At 36.6% G+C, this 19,959-nt stretch overlaps 1 protein-coding gene across 10 annotated transcripts in view; it reads left to right on the forward strand.

Moving 5' to 3' along the window:
- Positions 1-19,959, forward strand: part of HNRNPC (heterogeneous nuclear ribonucleoprotein C) — a 46,083-nt gene that overhangs the window by 11,116 nt on the left and 15,008 nt on the right. For 8 of the 10 annotated variants that reach the window (XM_055537144.1, XM_055537141.1, XM_055537143.1 and 5 more), the window contains 3 exons: positions 13,894-14,171; positions 16,366-16,480; positions 17,282-17,329. In XM_055537144.1, coding sequence (XP_055393119.1) covers positions 13,931-14,171; positions 16,366-16,480; positions 17,282-17,329 — 404 coding nt within the window. In that variant the 5' untranslated portion in view covers positions 13,894-13,930. The remainder of the gene's footprint in view (positions 1-13,893; positions 14,172-16,365; positions 16,481-17,281; positions 17,330-19,959) is intronic. The other 2 variants (XM_055537149.1, XM_055537150.1) reach the window with 1 other exon arrangement.

The raw sequence follows: 19,959 nt of genomic DNA on the forward strand, positions 1-19,959 counted from the left end.
AGGCCCATCAAAAAGGCATACTTACCCATCCAGAATAAAAGTTTTGATGTGTCCTTACACTTTTTTTTTTTTTTTTTATGGTGTATGTATGCTTTTGAAAAAGTAATGTCCTACATATGACTCCTGTCTGTGGGATTTCCCAGGCAAGAATACTGGAGTGGGTTGCCATTTCCTCCTCCACGGGCTCTTCCGGACCCAGGGATTGAACCTGCCTCTCCTGTGTCTCCTGCATTGGCAAGCAGATTATTTACCACCGAACCACCTGGAAGGCCCCCTACATATGGCATATACATTTAAGTAGTCGTCTTTTTTTTTTTTTTTTTCAGCATGAACGTAATATCAATATAAAATGTTATTAGATACAGCTCTCCTAAAGATTATAATAACTGCATAGTATTACATTGCATACTTATGCAGTGTTTTTGCTTAACCAGTACTCTATTGTTGAGTTCTTAGGTTTTTCCTTTTAATAGCAATTGAACAGTCTTAGAGCTAAGATTTTGTGAATAACTCTTAGTTATTTGCTTAGAATTAAGCCCTAGAAGTATAACTGTTCAAGAGCATGCATGTTTTAAAAGCTTCAAACTAGGTTGCTCTCTGAAAAAGGTAAAAACAGTTTACTTAATGTAAGTGACAACTAATATTTGACTTCTAATTTTGTTAATTTCTTGAGTCTTTTTCACTATGTTTCAGGGTTTGGTCCTGAAATTTAAATGTTCTTCATGTTTGATAAGTCTATTAATTGAAGAGTAAAAATGTTTAAAGAGTTAATACATTTTCTGAGTAAAAGGCTCCCACCAGGTTAATTGCTACAAACTTGTCCGGCTTTGGCAAATTTGGGGTAATCTTGTTTTTATCTGTACCTACATCCATTCCCTTCCCTTCATGTTATTTTAAGGTAAATAAATAATTGATTTATTTCATCTAGCTATTTCATTGTTTCTTTGAAAGATAAGGACTCTTATCACACAAAAACAGGTAATAAAATATATTTGAAGACCCTAAGGTGGTACTCTTTGAGGACTGAGTGAGGCATTCTCTAGTTGTGTTTTTTCTATGGGAATGGTAACTTGGATGACTGTTTTTTTGCTTACGTGTTATGTTTTGCTTATTCCTTCCTAGAATTTGGAAACTTCTGTTAATCAGAGATAAGTGTAAAATTTTGAGTGAGAAGCTTGGTAATGATTATCCTCATGTGTGATACAATTGAGTTTTCAGGCTAGCAAAAGATGGAATTTGCTGTATTCCATATACATTTTGGGCTTCCCAAGTGGCACTAGTGGTAAAGAACCTGCCTGCTGATGCATGAGACGTAAGAACCTCTGGTTCAATCCCTGTGTTAGGAAGGTCCCCTGGAGGAAGAAATGGCAATCCACTCCAGTATTCTTGCCTGGAGAATGCCACGGACAGAGCAGCCTGGCAGGCTATAGTTGATAGGCTCACAAACAGACACGACTGAAGCAACTTAGCACACATACACATTTTAGTACTAAATTCTGGGACTGTGCTTTAGTTGCTTGGGTCTGAGAGATGGAGAATGATGTAGTAACTTTAAGTTGGGTTTCCCTATTAAAAATTATTTTGCTGTACCATCAGATCTTTTGTTCTCAATTCAGAAATCCATGACAGTTTTTCATCAGTTTGATCACAAAACCTGACTTCAACTGACATGAGATTATTTATAGTCTGTTATATTTAGTGACTATGCTTATGTATTATTGCAGAAATGTTAATGTATTATATCTGGTAGCTAGATGCTTGCCCAGATCCCACTCACTGTTATATAGCAAAATTATAGTATTATCTTTGCAAAATCTGAAAAATCTTGATTTTTTTCCTAATGTGTCTCCTGGTGAGACTTTAAAAAGTTTATTTGTTGTTACTAAAGGCTCAGTTTGAGTTCACCGATAACATTGAAGCTTTCTACAAGATAATGAAGTCTTATGTGTAAGTATTGTTGACCCTTGCTATTCAGACTATGATCCACAGCAATAGCGTATCATTATCTGGAAGCTTTTTGGAATTACAGAATACCATGTCCTACCCTTTTACTCCTTTTTATTACTTGGGAATTGGAAATTTTAATAGATTTTCTGATGAGTGTTTTTGCTCTTTGGGGAGCATAGTTGAGGGTCATAAAGTAGCCACATTTTATGTAAATTTGAGATAATGCAGTATTAAAGATGACTCATACAAATTTTGAATAATGACTTCCTAATTACAAATAGAATTAAAAATCAAGTAATTACCATCAGGCAATCTGAATAAATGGCTGAGCCACTTAAGCTAGTAATCAGATATACATGCCATCCTGAAATGTGTATATTTTGAATTATCTGAGCTCTTAGGCAAATCATATATAATGTGACCAATGTGTAATTATTTCTTTGCAATAAATGATAGCTGAAACATTTGAAAAATGTAACTTTGCAGGTCAAGGTGGCTCTTAAGTTATGACCATTTTTTCCTTTTCCCAGCTTTTGAGACATAACAAAACAGAATAATGAATTTCTTTCACCTAGATTGCTATGTTTGCTTTTTCTCACATGTTTTGCTGAAAACAGTCAAGATTTATTGGCCTTAGTGAAGTAATTCTTAATTCTTTTGCTGTGAAGAGCATTCTCTTACATACTCCTAATGCTTATAGATTCAGGAACTTTTTTTCAAATGGTTTAAAATATTCAGAGGAAACAGTTGTTGATGGGGAGTTTTCCTGTATAGAAGTTTTAGTTAAGAATATGATGGGATTTTTAATGCTCTGTTTTTTCTCCTGCCCCCTAAAGTGTGATGTAACAGTCATAGAATAGAGGTGACTTAACATTTAATGATGGGTGAGGAGGACGCATTAGGAGTATGGAATTAACTGATAGAAACTACTAAACATAAAATAGATAAGCAAGGATTTACTGTTTAGTAAATACAGGTGGCATTGTTGGTGAAGAACCTGCCTGCCGATGCAGGTTAGATGTAAGAGACGGGGGTTCGATCTCTGGGTCAAGAAGATTGCCTGGAGGAGGGCATAGCAGCACATTTAATTATTTTTGCCTGGAGAATCCCATGGACAGAGGAGCCTGGCAGGCTGCATTGCATACTGTCGCATGAGTTGGACGTGACTGAAGCGACTAAGCACATGTACACAGGGAATTATACCCAATATCTCTGTGTGTTGGGACTGCCAACAGACATAGAATGAGAAAGACCAAATTACAGAATGCAACATCTGGTGAAAGTTTTGTTGTCCTAAAGATGCCCATTTCCTTGATTTTACATAGATCTGAATTTCATTAAAGAGGGGAAGCACTCAACTTTTCTAACTTCTGTTAAGAAATTTATAGAAAAGCATTGATGACTACACCAAGCCATATAATCATTTAATTCCAGGGTAGCATGAAGCTATCTTTACAGAACAAAAAAATTAAGAAACTGTTACAGTATTAAAGAAAAATTTGGAGAAAAGAGTATCCTAAAACCTCATGATCTTAATACATCCTGAGATGTCTAACACTTGTGTGTGTTGTCTTCTAGATAATTTATGTATTGTGTATGCTTAACATCTTGAAAATCTCTTGGTATCAAGTTATTTTTTTTATTATTATATATATTTTTGGCTGTGCCACGCAGCTTGCAGGGTCTTATTTCCCCAGCCAGGGATGAGCTTGTGCCCCCTCCGGTGGAAGTATGAATTCTTAACCGCTAGACTGACAGAATTCCCAATTAGTTATTTTTTTAAAGTTGCTGCTTGTTTCCAGTTAGACTGATGTACTGAAATTCATTTAGTCTCATATTATGTGTTTATTTTCCAATTTTTCACTGTAATATGTCCACATCCTTGATTCCTTCAGATAAGTTCTCAGAGGTAAGATTATTGAGTCAACAGAACATGCATGAGGTTTTTGTTTTTTTTTTTTAAGAACATGTACAATTTTAAGGCTTTGATAAAATAGTCCACTTCTGAATATACCGTTACCTGTTCATACTGTCAGAAATAACGTGTGAAAATTTCAATTTAAAATATTTCTACTTGTTTGGTAGGTATAGTGTTGGGTTTAATTTTTAATCACCTTTTGTGGCCTTGTGTCTGTGTCCCATTTTTTATTGGTATGTACCAATAATAGAAAATGATGTAGTAGTAAGAGCAGCTGCAGTGGCTACACTTGCTGTGTGCCAGGCACCATGTTCAGTGTTTTCTGTATCTTCACTTACACCTCATACCTATCCTATGAGAAAAGTGCTTTCAACGATACTCATTTTATGATGGAAGAATCGGGTGTTTGAAAGGATTGGCTTTCCAGAGGAAGTCCACACCACTTATGTGGTTAAGTTTGAAATTGGAATGTCTTTATTTTTTAATATACAGTATTAGCTTAAATTGTTGTGGACAAATACATATTGCACACATTCATCAGTTTTTTGCTTTTTAATGAGGGTATATTTTAGTATGGGGATGTCTCTTTTTTTTGTATTTTCTATTCAGGAAGTTCTCATGCCAAAGTTAGTTACTCCTTTAAATGTAGTTCAGTCACGATGGGCATGGCATGACTGTGGGGATAGATATCTTTGTATATGCCTTTTCAGTTGAAATATTTTTCGAAATAGGCTAGTCTAAACTTTCATAGTTATTAACTTGGGTCTTAGAAGTAAACCTGGTTAGAGCTTTTCAGTATACAGAACATTCGCAGAAAGCTTTTTCAGTGGAGATTGATCTTATTAATTATCATTTCAAAACTAAAATACAGCATAAAAAAAACTTTTGAAAGAAAATTGTGTTAATCTTCGTTGTTCAGTCGCTAAGTCATGTCTGACTCTTTGCAACCCCATGGACCGCAGCACACCAGGCTTCCCTGTCCTTCACTCTCTCCCACAGTTTGCTCAAACTCATGTACATTGAGTAGGTGATGCCATCCAGCCATCTCATCCTCTGTTACCTGTTTTCCTGGCCTTAATCTTTCCACCATTACAGTCTTTTCCAGTGAGTCAGCTCTTCTTATCAGGTAGTCAGAGAAGTGGATCTTCAGCGTCAGTCCTTCCAATGAATATTCAGGGTTGATTTCCTTTAGGATGGACTGGTTGGATCTCCTTGCACTCCAAGGGACTCTCAAGAGTCTTCTCCAACACCACAGTTCAAAAGCATCAATTTTTCAGTGCTCAGCTGCCTTTATGGTCCAGCTGTCACATCCAAACATGGCTACTGAAAAAACCATAGCTTTGATTATACAGACTTTTGTCGGCAAAGTGATGTCTCTGCTTTTTAATATGCTGTCTAGGTTTGTCATAGCCTTTCTTCCAAGGTGCGAGCGTCTTTTTAATTTTGTGGGTGCATTTACCATCCACAGTGATTTTGGAGCCCAAGAAAGTAAAATCTGTCACTGTTTCCACTTTTTTCCTCTTCTGTTTGCCTTGAAGTGATGGGACCAGATGCCATGATCTTCCCTTTTTGAATATTGAGTTTTAAGCCAGCTTTTTCCCTCTCTTCTTTCACCCTCATCAAGAGACTCTTTAGTTCCTCTTCACTTTCTGCCACTAGGGTAGTATCATCTGCATATCTGAAGATGATAATTCTCCTGGCAATCTTGATTCCAGCTTGTGATGTTCAGCATTTCTCATAATGTACTCTGCATGGAAGTTAAATAAGCAGGGTGATAGCATACAGCCTTGACATACTCCTTTCCCAATTTGAATCAGTTTGTTGTTCCTGCCCACTTATAACTGCTGCTTCTTGACCTACATACAGCTTTCTCAGGAGACAGGTCAGGTATTCCCATCTCTTTAAGAATTTTCCAGTTGGTTGTGATCCACACAGTAGCTCAGCTGGTAAAGAATCTGCCTGCAATGCAGGAGACCACAGTTCAATGCCTGGGTCGGGAAGATCCCCTAGAGAAGGGATAAGCTACCCACCCACTCCAGTATTCTTGGGTTTCCCTGGTGACTCAGATGGTAAAGAATCCGCCTGCAGTGCGGGAGGCCTGGGTTGGGAAGATCCCCTGGAGAGGAAACAGCTACCCACTCCAGTATACTGGCCTGGAGAATTTCATGGACAGAGGAGCCTGATGGGCTACAGTCCATGGGGTCGCAGAGTTGGACAGGACTGAGCAACTTTGACTTTCACACAATCAAAGACCTAACATAGTATAGCTTTAGTGTGTTAATCTTACTAAACTTTAAAATGACAGATGAGCCCGCTTATAGTATGTTGAAAAAATCTGGAGAATTGGGAGAGATTGTTAATACTTCACACAACAAAGTTTGAAATTTTCTTCAGGTTGGAACCAAGGACTAAGAATTAGAAGAGGATTAAATAGTATATGAAATCCAGAGCCTTGCACTTAACAATGAATTCTGCAGATATTGACAGTGCCAAAGATAGCAGACATGATAGCATCTGGGTAGCATCTAGAAGGTAGTTCAGAGCCTGTTAAGTTTTAGAATTGAGTATCTTTTTCAGGTTGTGAATTCCTTGACCTAAGTGGCAATTCAAGAAGTTTGATGATTAATCATCCTCAGAAGAATTTGGGGACATTGATCTATGTGATTTAGTTTTTTTTGGTCATTGAGGTCTGTTGCACTATACTTTTACAGGAACAGTCCTCTTCTATTATCATGAAATACTTATTAAAACTTGGAAACATGCAGAGAGAGAAAATATTTACTTAACAGCATCAGCACTCAGAGATAACTATTACCAATATTTTAATGTTTTGATCCATTTACCTGTCTCATTAGCTATAGATATATCTAACCTCTATATATGTTTTATATTCTTTTAACATCTTTACCAGTATGTCAACTTTCTACAACATGTTTTTGTTAAAAAGCTAATCTTTTTTTTTAATTTGTCCAGGAATTTACAAAACATCTTTTGTTTCTCTTTAGATTCCAAAATAGGATTACCTGAAATTTATTTAACGTCATCAGTTGCCTAATTAGTACAAATTTATTGACCTCCCTATTGCTTAGCACTTAGCTTTAATTAAGATTTTTCTTTTTTTAAAGAGCTTTTTAAAAAATTAGTTTTTGCTGGCGTAGCTTTACAAAGGATTTTCAAATGAGCTTACAGAAACATATACTAGTTTTACTTAGTTACAGGAGTGTTAGTGCCTGTTTCCTCCTCTACCCCACTGGATGATCATTCTGCATATCTGACAGAAAAAACTGTTTTGGGGGGAACTTGCTCAAGAGTGTGATGTGGTATGTATTTCTTTTCCATTTGCTGTAATAGGTTCTTTAAAAAAAAAGAAAAAACTTGAACAGATAATGTGTACTTTTGTAAAATAAGCCATTCTTGTCTCAGCCTTCCTGTTCTTGTTCTGGTAACAGCTGTCTAAATGTACCGTGTTTGATCTGTGTTTTTTCCCCTCCTGAATGATATTAAAGTGCCAGGCGTGATACTTCAGATGGGAACTGCAACAAGGCAAACATTGATTCAATATTATCTCTTACACAATCTGCATTAAATTTCTCTTGTTTTCACAGAAAAGATCTCTTTCCCATGGTGTTGCTTTCTTAATCTTCCTACTCTTAAGGAGTCCTAACAAGTTGTGTTGTATAATGTCCCCACAGACTTGAAATCTGATTGTTTCCCTGTTGTATTGATTCAAGCCAAATATTTTACTAAGAATATTGCTTAGGTGACATACATTTATTTCGTCAAATCAGGAAGCATATGTTAGATCACTTCATATAAGTGGTGACTCATTTCTATAGTAGTAGAGGTGCTTTTTTTTTCCTTTTATAGTTAACAGTCAGTCATACTTGGAATCCATGTAAATCCTATTTTAGTCTCAACAGTCTTTTCACCCAGTGCTTTTGCCATATATTGACAGTTGTCTGAATCAGTTCTTATATTGGTATAATCGTCACTGATTTAACAGGTTGTGGTCTGAGTCTTTTTCAATATACTTTTCTTAAAACACTTCTTCATATTAACAGTTTATTATTTTATTCCCCTTTTTTGTTGCTCATAACTTTTGGGGGGACCATTTTGTCTTACTGTTTTGACAGTTATGATATTTCTGGCCTGTAGAGTGAGACTGGTCCCCGTTTGTTTAGATGGCTGTGGGGTACCATTTTTACTTTTAATCTTTTTGTTTTTCAGTGTTAATATTTTTATAATTGGTTCTGGAAGTATAGTTGATTGACAGTGTTGTATTAGTTTCAGGTGTACAATGAAGTGATTCAGTTCCATATAGTTTATCTTAAAATGATCAATTTGGTGTTCTTGTGGCCTGAAAGTACCACCATGTGCTATTTTTTCATGTTAATAGTCTTTACATGATAGTCTTTACCTTGGGACTGTGTCTGTGTTTTGATAAATAATTAGCTTTGGGAATGAGCAAATTACAGTCCCTTGGTATCCTAGGAAGATTGATTCTAGGACCCTGGCAGATAACCAGATTCTGGGATGCTCAAGTCCCTTGTATAAAATGGTGTATTTTATATACACCATTTGTGTATTTGCATATAATCTATACACATTCTCTCATATACTTTAAATTGTTTCTAGATTACTTATACTACCAAATATAATATTATAATTACATATTAATAATACCTTAATGTAGTATAGTTGTATAGAAAATACAGTGTAAAATAAATTTATATGTTAATGCATATATGTGGAATCTAGAAAAATAGTATAAATGAACTTATTTTCAAAGAGGAAATAGAGACACAGACATAGAGAACAAACATGGATACTATGGGGAAGGGGATGTGAACTGGTAGATTGGGATTAACATATATACACTACTATGTATAAAATAGATAACTAATGAGAACTTACTGTGTAGCACAAAAAACCCTACTTGGTGCTCTGTGGTGACCTAAATGGGAAGGAAATCCAGAAAAGGGGCTCTTTGTACACGTTATGGATGATTCACTTTGCTACACAGCAGTGTAAAGCAACTATATTCCAAAAAAAGGAAGATCAGTATGTGTAAGAAGCACCAAATACAGTGCTTAGTGGGGTATTGTACATTACAGTTAATTCATTTAAAGACAGTGGCTGACTGGCTGCTTGCATAAACAAAGCAGTACCTGCTCTGTGCCAGTTCATACATTCTGCTGTTGAAAATGTTCTGAAAATAAAACATACCTGAGTTAAAAAAAAAAAAGTATAGTGTAAATGTTACATAAATGGTGTGCAGCAAATTCAAGTTTGGGGTTTTGGAACTTACAAATTTCCCCCCATAATATTCTTTGATCCATGATTGTTTAGATCTACAGATGCAGAATCTGCAGATAGGGAGGGCCAGCTGTACACTGGCCAACTTTCTACAGACATGGGCAGTTTATTGTTGCCTGCTGGAGCAGGCCAGAGGGAAATAGTTGATGAATACAGTGAAGACACATAGGAAGCAGAGAATATTATGGGGGTGGGGAAGAATAACAGAAAAGTAGTGTGAAAGGGACTTAAAGGGGCAAAATAGGAGCTTAAGTGTGTTAAAAGAAAGCAGTTTATATCAGGTGATGTTGCTCTAAGTAGGCAGAGAAATTTATAGTATCTAAGAGGTACTGAGAAACTCTTGATAAGAAATTGTGAAAGACAGTGTGAGATAGGAAGCCTTTGGATTCAAGAAGATGGCTATCATTTAAAAAATTTGTCAACTCATTGCTGCCATCTAGTGACACTTTGTCTTTAAACTACTTCAGAGAAAGGAAATAGCATATTAGGCATATGGGAGTTGCATACCGTAACTCAAACTTGAAGATGAACAGTTGAAAATAAATAAAATTGACAGGTCAGCTTGTGTTCCAACTCCATTCCAAATCTACGTGTTGTAGATTTCATGAGTTTTGGTGTAGGATATGACTGATGTGGTAGAATTGGTGATAGAAACACATTTCTGTATCCATGAATCTTGAGCAGTTCTTACCCTTCATAGAGCCACTCATTGCTTTTACTGCTTCAACATAAAACATAATCAAATGGACACATACATCCTTTGGTGTAATCAAACTCAATATTCTTGGTTTTGACTTTTACTCACCAATCTTAGTAATTCTTTGATGATAAAAAAATTGTGAAAATAACCTGGGGTGAAAAGATAGCAAGCACACACATGTGTATGCATCCATTAAGTAGAGGTTTGAATTCTACCACCCTGTAACCTCTAGGGAAATACTCAATCTTTTTCCGTTTATACTGTGATGGGATTCTGCTTTTCTGGAAACCACTTGATGTCTGCTACTGAGTTTAAACAGTTCACAGAGTAACCAAAGAGTGAGTCATTTCAGAAATATTTCTCTCTTTGGTTTTAATCTTTGAAACTAATTTTAGGAATGAAATTGATTATGGTGTGTTTTTTATTCTATGTGCTTTTATTTACTTACCATCTTTAAAAAGTTAGGAGAAATTGACTTGTCCGATAAGGGTGACTCCAAAATGTAAACTTCTATGACCCATGAGGCACCCTCAAATACACTCATTTAGATCTATTTAGTTTCTATGTGTCTTTTAAACAAAAAAACCCAGCTTAATGAATTGTTATAAAGCAAAAACCCTGTAGCATCTACTCAGGTTGGGAAAATAGAACTTTGCCAGCAAGGTTTATAGTTTGGAATGATTCTGTGGCAGTCCAGAAGTAAATGGAGTATATTTAAGGAAAGAAAATGTGATTCAGTGATTTTATACCCAGCGAAACTGACAGAAACAAAGGACACAGGCAAACTGTTACTAAAGTTGCAGGAACTGATAAAACTATTTTCAAGCTCTTTCTAAATAATAATATTAAGGATAAGCTTGAGTTACCATAATCCCTAGAGAGATCTGGTAGAATTTTAGCATGAATAACATTACAAAAAGATAATACTACTTGAGTATAACCTTGCAGAAGTGTCACACGTGAGTCTGATCAAGCCTTTGGTCACAGCTTCCAATTTCTGAAAATACGAAATATGTGGAATTATTGTTGAAGGTATGAAATTTTGAAAAACTGCAGGACAAATGCTCAAGATTCTTCAACAGATAAATGTTAAGAACTTATCTAAAAAGAGCATTAAAAGACATCAAATCTGTATCAGTGGGTAAGACTATTACTACCCAGGGCTACACATTAGGTAGTAGAATTATTTTAAAAGGAAGAAAGTGATTTTACTGTGAAGTTAGTAGTTTTAGGAGGAGGAGGAAAGGGATTGAGAAAGGAATGCACACGGGGCTTCTGAGTATTGAGATTCTGTAGAGACTTGAGCTGCGTTAGCACCTATGGACAGTTTTACTGCAGTACCTTGTACTCACCCACTGTTGACTCAGGCAAGACCCTCCCTGTTGAAACTGCTTTTCCTAACATTTGTTTTCCTTTCCAGTACATACTACCTGGATATTTTGATGTTCTTCAGTTTTCTGGCTCTTCTAGGCTCCTAGTTACTTTTGCTTCTCCCACAGTGATATATAACATGCATGTTAGCTTCTGACTTGCCCTTACCACTGTACATTATGGAGTTTTGTTTGGGATGCATTGACACAAAGTTGTATTCTGTATGCTCGTCATAGGTTTTTGCTTTACTTAAAATTAATTTCTTATTAAACTCAAGGAGAGGGATTTACTTGGTGGTCCTGTGGTTGAGAATCTGTCTTCCAGTACAGGGGCTGCAGTTTGTTCCCTGGTCGGGGAACTGGACCCCACATGCTGCAACTACGATTTTGCAAACCACAACTAGAGATCCTATATGCTGGGGCAGAGATCCAAGATCCTGCCTGCCACAAATAAATACTAAAGAAGAAACTCAGGGAGCTTTTACCTGTATTTATCACTTGTGTGTATATGTGTGTGTGTGTGTGTGTGTGTATTTTTTGTGAAAAAATTTGCTGAAAACTGGCTTATGTATCCACTTAAAATAATAGCAAACCTTAAGAGCCACGCAGAAGTATTATTATTTGAAACCAGTTAGGCCTCTTAGAGAAGGCAGTGGCACCCCACTCTAGTATTCTTGCCTAGAAAATCCCATGGATGGAGGAGCCTGGTAGGCTGCAGTCCATGGGGTCACGAAGAGTTGGACACGACTGAGCGACTTCACTTTCACTTTTCACTTTCATGCATTGGAGAAGGAAATGGCAGCCCACTCCAGTGTTCTTGCCTGGAGAATCCCGGGGACGGGGGAGCCTGGTGGGCTGCAGTCTACGGGGTCACACAGAGTCGGACACGACTGAAGCGACTTAGCAGCAGCAGCAGCAGGCCTCTTAGTAGGTTTCTGTTTTGATTCCTCTTGGAGTTCTAAGGCTTTTTGGTGTTCCTGCTTAAGTTGAAAGGCTGTTAGTGGTTCTGAGTAGCCACTGTTAGGTTAATTTTTACTGCTTAGTGTCAAAAAAATTGTAAAGATACAATTTAAAAACTCCAATAAAGGCAGGCTGTTTCCTGAATTTCAGAAAGCTAGGAGCTTTAAAGTTTTAGACTCAGTATGTATGTGAAAAGACAAGGTATTTGAAGGGTCAGAATGGTAGTGGTCATGTGTAAATGTTATACCATCTGTTTTTTTTTTACATGTATATAAGACCTTTACATAATCCAAAAGAACTAGTTTGTCATTATCTTCTTGAGGATTGGAAAGTTATGGCAGCCCACTCCAGTACCCTTGCCTGGAAAATCCCATGGGCGGAGGAGCCTGGTAGGCTGAGTCCATGGGGTCACAAAGGGTCGGACGCGACTGAGCGACTTCACTTTCACTTTTCACTTTCATGCATTGGAGAAGGAAATGGCAGCCCACTCCAGTGTTCTTGCCTGGAGAATCCCAGGGACAGGGGAGCCTGGTGGGCTGCAGTCTTTGGGGTCTCACAGAGTCGGACACAACTAAAGCGATTTAGCAGCAGCAGCAGCAGACACTGCTATTCAGTACCTTTCAAAAGGTTAAATGGGAAACAACCTTAAGAATGTTACTCTAAATCTAGGGTAGATCCATCTTAAGCCCTGTTTAACTTTGGTGGTTGGAGTGGGAAGGTGCAGTAGATGAAAAGCTGATAGAAAAAGAATATCAAAACATCTTGCACTTTAAAAGACCTAAAATGATTTCATGAATCTCCACATAGTTACAGACTATGCCTCTGTAACATATAAAAATAATTTTTGTTTTGAAATGGTCTCAGCAAAGTTGTGTTTTCTTCCTTACTGCTGCTGGTTCTTTTTAGATTAAGGCAGTGTTCTACCTTCTAGTTTTATCATCATCACCATCCAGCATTATTAAATGTCCTAGCTATATTTTGTACTGTTTTCACATAAAGAATCATAACATTCTGTAAAAATGGTATTGATATTTAAGTATCTGTTGGATGCTATAAATCAATCAAAGTACCTGGAAATGGGTATTTCCAGAGTGAATGAGTTGGTTCTATTTATTGCCTTCATATAATAAAGTTAATTAAACTTGAAGGGCAGAGTGTCACTTGTCCACATTCATCTAGCTAAAGAATAGTTTGTGGGCAGAAACTGTAGTTCTTTATGTGGCAATGAGTGAGACTCAATAAAAGCAACATGCAAAAAGGTGGAGTTATTGATAGATGGCAAGGGATGGTTCGATTAGCATGACTGGGACAGTGAAAAACAGAAATTTATGGTAGATTAGGTTCTGATTTGCTTGAGGAATTTTAAATAAACAGTGAAGTCACTTGGGATTAATAATTTCCAAGAGGATTGTGTGTATTATGTGAAGAGGAATTTTCCCCCCTTGAAGTGATAGTCTAGCAGGAATATATTACAGAAGAGGAGGTTGAATTTCTATAAGGATATATATTCATGGGCTCAAGTCTCTGAATACTAATAAACTTGATACTGTGAGATCCATTTTGTTTAAGTTGACTGATAACTGTAGGTAGAATGGTTCAAAATAAGAGTAGAACAGGTTTTTACCAAGGATTATTTTGTTTTTAGCATCTTTTCACCTGAATGCATTTTTTTCCCCTCTCAGTTTTTCAGCTTTGTGAGGCACCGTATCATCAAAGACAATGGCCAGCAATGTTACCAACAAGACGGATCCTCGCTCCATGAACTCGCGTGTATTCATTGGGAATCTCAATACCCTTGTGGTCAAGAAATCTGACGTGGAGGCAATCTTCTCAAAATACGGCAAAATCGTGGGTTGCTCTGTTCATAAGGGCTTTGCCTTCGTTCAGTATGTTAATGAGAGAAATGCCCGGGCTGCTGTGGCAGGAGAGGATGGCAGAATGATTGCTGGCCAGGTTTTAGGTAAGATCTGTGTTGAATTAATTTTTCATTGATTATGTAATTCAGATCTGGAAGTAGTTCTGTTCATGTTTTCTTTCTCTTTCTCTCCCTCTCCATAAAGCTGTTAGTCAGAGAGGTGTTGTGCGTGTTATGTCTGACATCAGCCTAATAATAAAAATCAGGTTTATAGGTCTAAAGAGAATTTTAGACCTATAAAATCTTAGCATTTGGTGTAGTAGAGACTGGATAACCCTTAGTTGGCAGTCTTGAGTAAAGTAGGAGAGAGAGGAACAATATTTCATAAGGTACTTTTGCTGCCTAAAATGTGTGTCATTTTGAACACAGTCGACTGGGTGAAGACAACAGAGCTTAGTCATGTGCTCTAGAATCAGATGTATGTTAGGGCCTTACAACTATGTGTTGGGCAGCCTACATAGCTTTTCTTTGTTAAAATAATTGTGTGTGTGCGTGCATGCGCTACCTCAGTTTATTATCTATTACTGAAGGTAATACTACTATGTGGTTATCAAGAGATAACATGAGAGGATTAATTGAGGTGATTCATAATAAAAGGTTGTCTTATTTTAGTTCCCCAGTAGGGTTCGCCTCTGATCTAGCATGTTGAAATTTTTGAGAAATGAGATCCGAGCTCTATTCATAAAATTTATATTCTAAACTTGAGATCTCATTACATATGTTTCAGTCCTTTGCAAATTGTTGTTTGAAACTCGAGATATCTCATCTTTGGCCAGTGGATAGATCACCTTTAAGTTGGTTCCTGTGTCCTTGAGACCTTACTCGGGATATTACATTTCTTCCTTGCTTACTGCACCAGAGGATATTCTGGGTCATCTGTGTATCTTATAAAGAGTGTTGGCTCCTTTTAATGGGAGTTATTTGGAAACGCACTCCCTGTATACCAGGAGTGTTGATTGAATGTTAATTGCATCTTGTTAGTTTCAGTGGGCAGAATAGGGGACACTTAGGTTTTTAAGAAAACAAAACGTCAGATTTTTATGTGCGCATTGTGCCACAGCCTCAAGCAGTCATATCTCTGTTTTTATCAAAATTATTCGATTTTGGATATTGACTTAATACAGTTTTCCCTTGATGGAATAATACATGTTTGAACTGCATGGATTCACATCTACATGGATTTTTTTTTTTAATGTGTATTAACATTACTACAAGAACATTGGTAGAATCCCAGTGCAAAACCACAGATAATGGAGGGCCAACTGTAAATTTATATGCAGATTTTCCACTATACAGAGGGTCAGGGCCCTAACTCCCACGTTGTCCAAGTGTCAACTGTACTATAGTTTAGAATATCCTGAAATAATTCTATGAGGTTGTAAAATCAGTTGGATACACAGTGTAGTTAATCTTGTTACTACATTTTTTAAACTGCTTTAAAAAAGTCTACCTTTAGTTTTATAAAATCTTACAATTCCAGAGTCAAAACTGTAAAAGTAGGGTTGTTATAAACATTAATTACTAAAAATTAGAAATGAGTTTAGTGAACTAAGAACTCTGAAGATTATTCATAAATGTAATGGTGTTTAGCAGATAAGACAATGTACTTAAAAGTCTTTTTCCAGTGGTCACTTGATGAACTGAGTTTTGGAGAGCTGGCTAGCTTTTATTTAATTGTTTTTTGAGAAATTGTCTCATCTATTAAAATATTTGGGGGAACATGAATTCTTTGATAGGTAGTGGGTGGCATGGTGAGCGACTGGGCAGTTTGGCATAGGTGTTTTAAAAATTATGTTGTATATGGAAACTAGAATTGTTTTCTTTCGATTCTTTCCCTTTTCTTGGAGTGTGTGCATGCATATAAAGATTGTTTACTTATAAGCAGTTCACTGTACAGTGTTTATTTTTTAATGCAACTTTTCAGCTTATCCTATTTGTAAGGAGAATAAAAATCCCCAGTTTCTCATTGAGGTGTTCAAGTCTAGGGTAAAAAGTACTAAAGGTACTTCATGTGTTTTGCATTTCTGTTTTGTTGGTACAGAACAGAGGACAAAGAAATGGAGGATTAAGTCCTAACCTTGTAAAAAAAAATCTTGAGCATATTTTATATAACAAGGAAAGATGAGATACATCATTTGACTTTTGTTAATTATATGGCCATGTACACTCTAGAAAGGTGCAGTTTGAGACACCTCCCTCCCAACAGAGTTGTCATTAAAGTTTTTTTTTCCTCCACCAGATATTAATCTGGCTGCAGAGCCAAAAGTGAACCGAGGAAAAGCAGGTGTGAAACGATCTGCAGCGGAGATGTACGGGTCAGTACCAGAACACCCTTCTCCGTCCCCTCTACTCAGGTCCGGAACTTTATTATTTATAACTGCATTGTGTCCATCAGTGGGCATCTTCTCTATCTGTTTTCTGGATGTGGGGAGGGTTAATTGTAGTATGTTTTATGTATGTGAAAGGACTGCTTTATTAATTTTGTGTTAATATACTTCATTTTACCCCATTTCCCAGAAAGTTGTTGGAATTCCTGAGATTTTTTACTATTAAAGAGTAGTTTGTTATTTAAAGTGTTAGTTGCTCAGTTGTGTCTGACTCTCTTGCGACCCCATGGACTGTAGCCTGTTGGGCTCCTCTGTCCATGGGATTTCCCAGACAAGAATAGTGAAGTGTGTTGCCATTGCCTTCTCCAGGGAATCTTCCTGACCCAGGGATCAAACCCGGGTCTCCTGCATTGCCAGCAGATTGCTTACTATCTGAGCCACCAGGGAAGCCCTACTAGTATAAATTAAATTCCTTCAAAAGGAGTTACTTAGCTTCTGAGAAGCTGGGGAGGGAGTAAGAAAGGGAAAGAGGATGACATAAGAATGTTTAATTTACTATTGTGTTCTTCCATATTCTTATTTTAGCTCTTATGTGTTGGCATTTTAGCAATCTTATGGCTAAATTTGTAGTTTGGCCACTGTATGTCCAGTGGCCTAAAGTGGTTGGAATTTAGTGATCTGTTGCTTAATGATTGGGCATTAGTCCATGCTAATCTTGTTGATCTATTTGTTGGGTTGGTTTAGGGTGGGTTTTTTTTTGTTTTTTTTTTTTCCCATCTGCTGTTGTCAACAGCTCCAAATTAATCCTCTTTGGTATTTGTTTTTCAGCTCATCTTTTGACTTGGACTATGACTTTCAACGAGATTATTACGACAGGTATGTTTAAGATGTTTTCTCTTCCAATTAGAGGCTGTCTAGTGAGAATCATTTATTTTTCTATTTTGTGGTAATGTTCTATTTTGTAGTAATGAATAACAAACATGTTTTCAAATAAAGCCCTCTCTTTTCTGTCAGAACATAATGAAAAAAAAGTGTGTGTGTTGTTCAGTCGTGTTTGACTCTTTGCAGCCCCATGGACTGTAGCCATCCAGGCTCCTCTGTCCATGGAATTCTCCAGTCAAGAATACTGACTGGAATGGGTTGCCATTCCCTTCTCCAGGGGATCTTCCTCATCCAGGGTCTAACCCAGGTCTTTCGCATTGCAGGCAGATTCTTTACCACCAGGAAGCCTAATGGAAAAATAACTTCTGCAGATCATTAGAGTTAGACTAGATAAGGGTGATTTTTTTTGTTGTTGATTTTATAGAATCAGTTTATATATATATTGACAGGGCATATGGAGACATGACAGGGCAAATGTCCAATATTTTCTGGACTAACACTTTTTCTTGACAAGTCAGTTTTTTGTTTTAATTTGTGCCACATAAATGTAAGGACTGACTTGCCTAATAAATGGAATTTAGCAGTCTCATGTTCTCTATTATTTTTTTTGCATATTAGCTACTTAGATTTGCATTGTAGAAGATTACAGCAAAACTATTAAAAAAAGATTCCTTAAAATTTCAGTAATCTGCTTTAAGCTAACCAACCAATGCAGAATAGGATACAATAAGCATAGGTAATGAATTTACAGTGCAGTATTGTAGATTGAAGATGATGATACAGTTCTAAAGGCAGAGGGGTTGGAATAATGGTTTCTTAGGCCTCCAGAATAGCATTTATATTTGAAAAATCATGAGAAAGTGATATAGATGCATCATCTCATTCTAAGTAAGTTTGGGAAAGGTTGTTTTAAGTGATGAATTTTGAAATTGAGTAAAAGAGACAGCAAGGAATAATGAAAACAGTGAGATGTTTACAGAAATACCTTCATATGTCTTACCACTGCTATTTGGTCTTAAAAATTGGTAACAACACCACTGTTGGCCTCACTAGTTTTTCCAGAGCAAGAGAATACCTTTAGTTGTTAATCTGTATTGCTTGATATTATAGAGTGACAGTGAAAAGTAATGTTTTTGACCTTCCATTCTAAACGTGGCCAATAAAAAAAGATTTCTGATGACTGAGTAACCAAATAGTGGCTTAATAAAGAGCTCATTCAAATATATACTGGGGTCTAGTAGGGAAAACAAGCATGTTTACTTAAGAATGGGAAAACCTAGGAAAATGGTAGTAAGTTTTCTCAGAAGTCATCCTGAAGATACTTTATTCACAAGGTTAAGATATTTATTATCCTTAGTAACATCATAAATTAACTTTTAGATTCTTTAAAAGAAGATAGGAAATTGGCTCTGAGATGTGCTGAAAGCTCTGTGTCCTGTTATATAAATGGGGGTTAAATTAGTCTGCTTAGTCACACCGTTAAGAACATGAAATTCACATGAATATTTTAAGACATACATTTGGCATTTCTACTGCCTATTGTTACATTAGGGCAGCAGCTGATAGAGGAATCCAAAGGCTTAGTCACTTAGCAGAAAGGATTATGACCAGAGTCATATATCACTTCAGTTTTCTTATCCCTAAAATGATAATGCCTACTAATAGAGTTGTTATGAAGGCTAAGGAAATGTGGGCAAAGGTTGCATTATGTATAACCCTCAAATACTATTATGCTTCAGTTAATCAAGAATTAATCTTGGGTTTCCCTGGTGGTTGGGTGGTACCTGCCAATGCAGGAAACACAGGTTCAGTGCCTGGTCTGGGAAGATCCCACATGCTGCAGCATTAACACTGACATACATTATTGCTTCTGCATAAATTGTTGACTCCCTTCATATCAAAATGAAGGGAATCATGGACACCCCACCATTCCTTTCCACAAAATCTAACATCTCTAGCATGCAGTTCCTTATGTGACAGAAGTCTAAACTAATGCATAGTGAAATACATTTTAATTTATATAAGAAAGTAGTATATCAGTGTAAGTTAAAGACTGCTTTTATAAGCATAATGACATTTTATAACCATAATGACAATACCACTTATACTTAAGATAGGAAGATTCCTTAATCATCCAAGTTTTCCAGACTTGATTTTGCAGGTTGTATTTTATGTTGTTTAGCATGTTAACCTGTCCTCTGTATTTCCTCTGAACTAGTGGGGTAGATTTGGAGTCTAGTTCAGATTCAGGTTGTTTTCTTCTTTTCTTTTCTTTTTTTGACATAGGGGAGGTCGGAGAGGATACCAGAGTATTTCATTAAAGGTTATGCAATTTAATCATCATTACCCTGACTTTTGTCAGAAACTTTAGGAACGTAAGCATTAGGTGTTTCTTGAGGAGATACATTTTTGATATCAGGGAGTAGGTGATTAATGATATTTTGTTAGGGGAATTAGAGTGATTTTTATTTTTGCTTGGGTTTTCATGGGTTTTGATGCACAAATTCCAAAGATTGTAAATACTTTTCATACTGGAGAATGATCAAACGTTAAAATTTGAGTCACTTATATATTAATATATGCTATCTCTGAGGAGGCAACAGAGGATTGGATTCTATAGTCTT

Source organism: Bubalus kerabau, chromosome 10, assembly GCF_029407905.1.
Source record: "Bubalus kerabau isolate K-KA32 ecotype Philippines breed swamp buffalo chromosome 10, PCC_UOA_SB_1v2, whole genome shotgun sequence".
NCBI classification, from domain to species: Eukaryota; Metazoa; Chordata; class Mammalia; order Artiodactyla; family Bovidae; genus Bubalus; species Bubalus kerabau.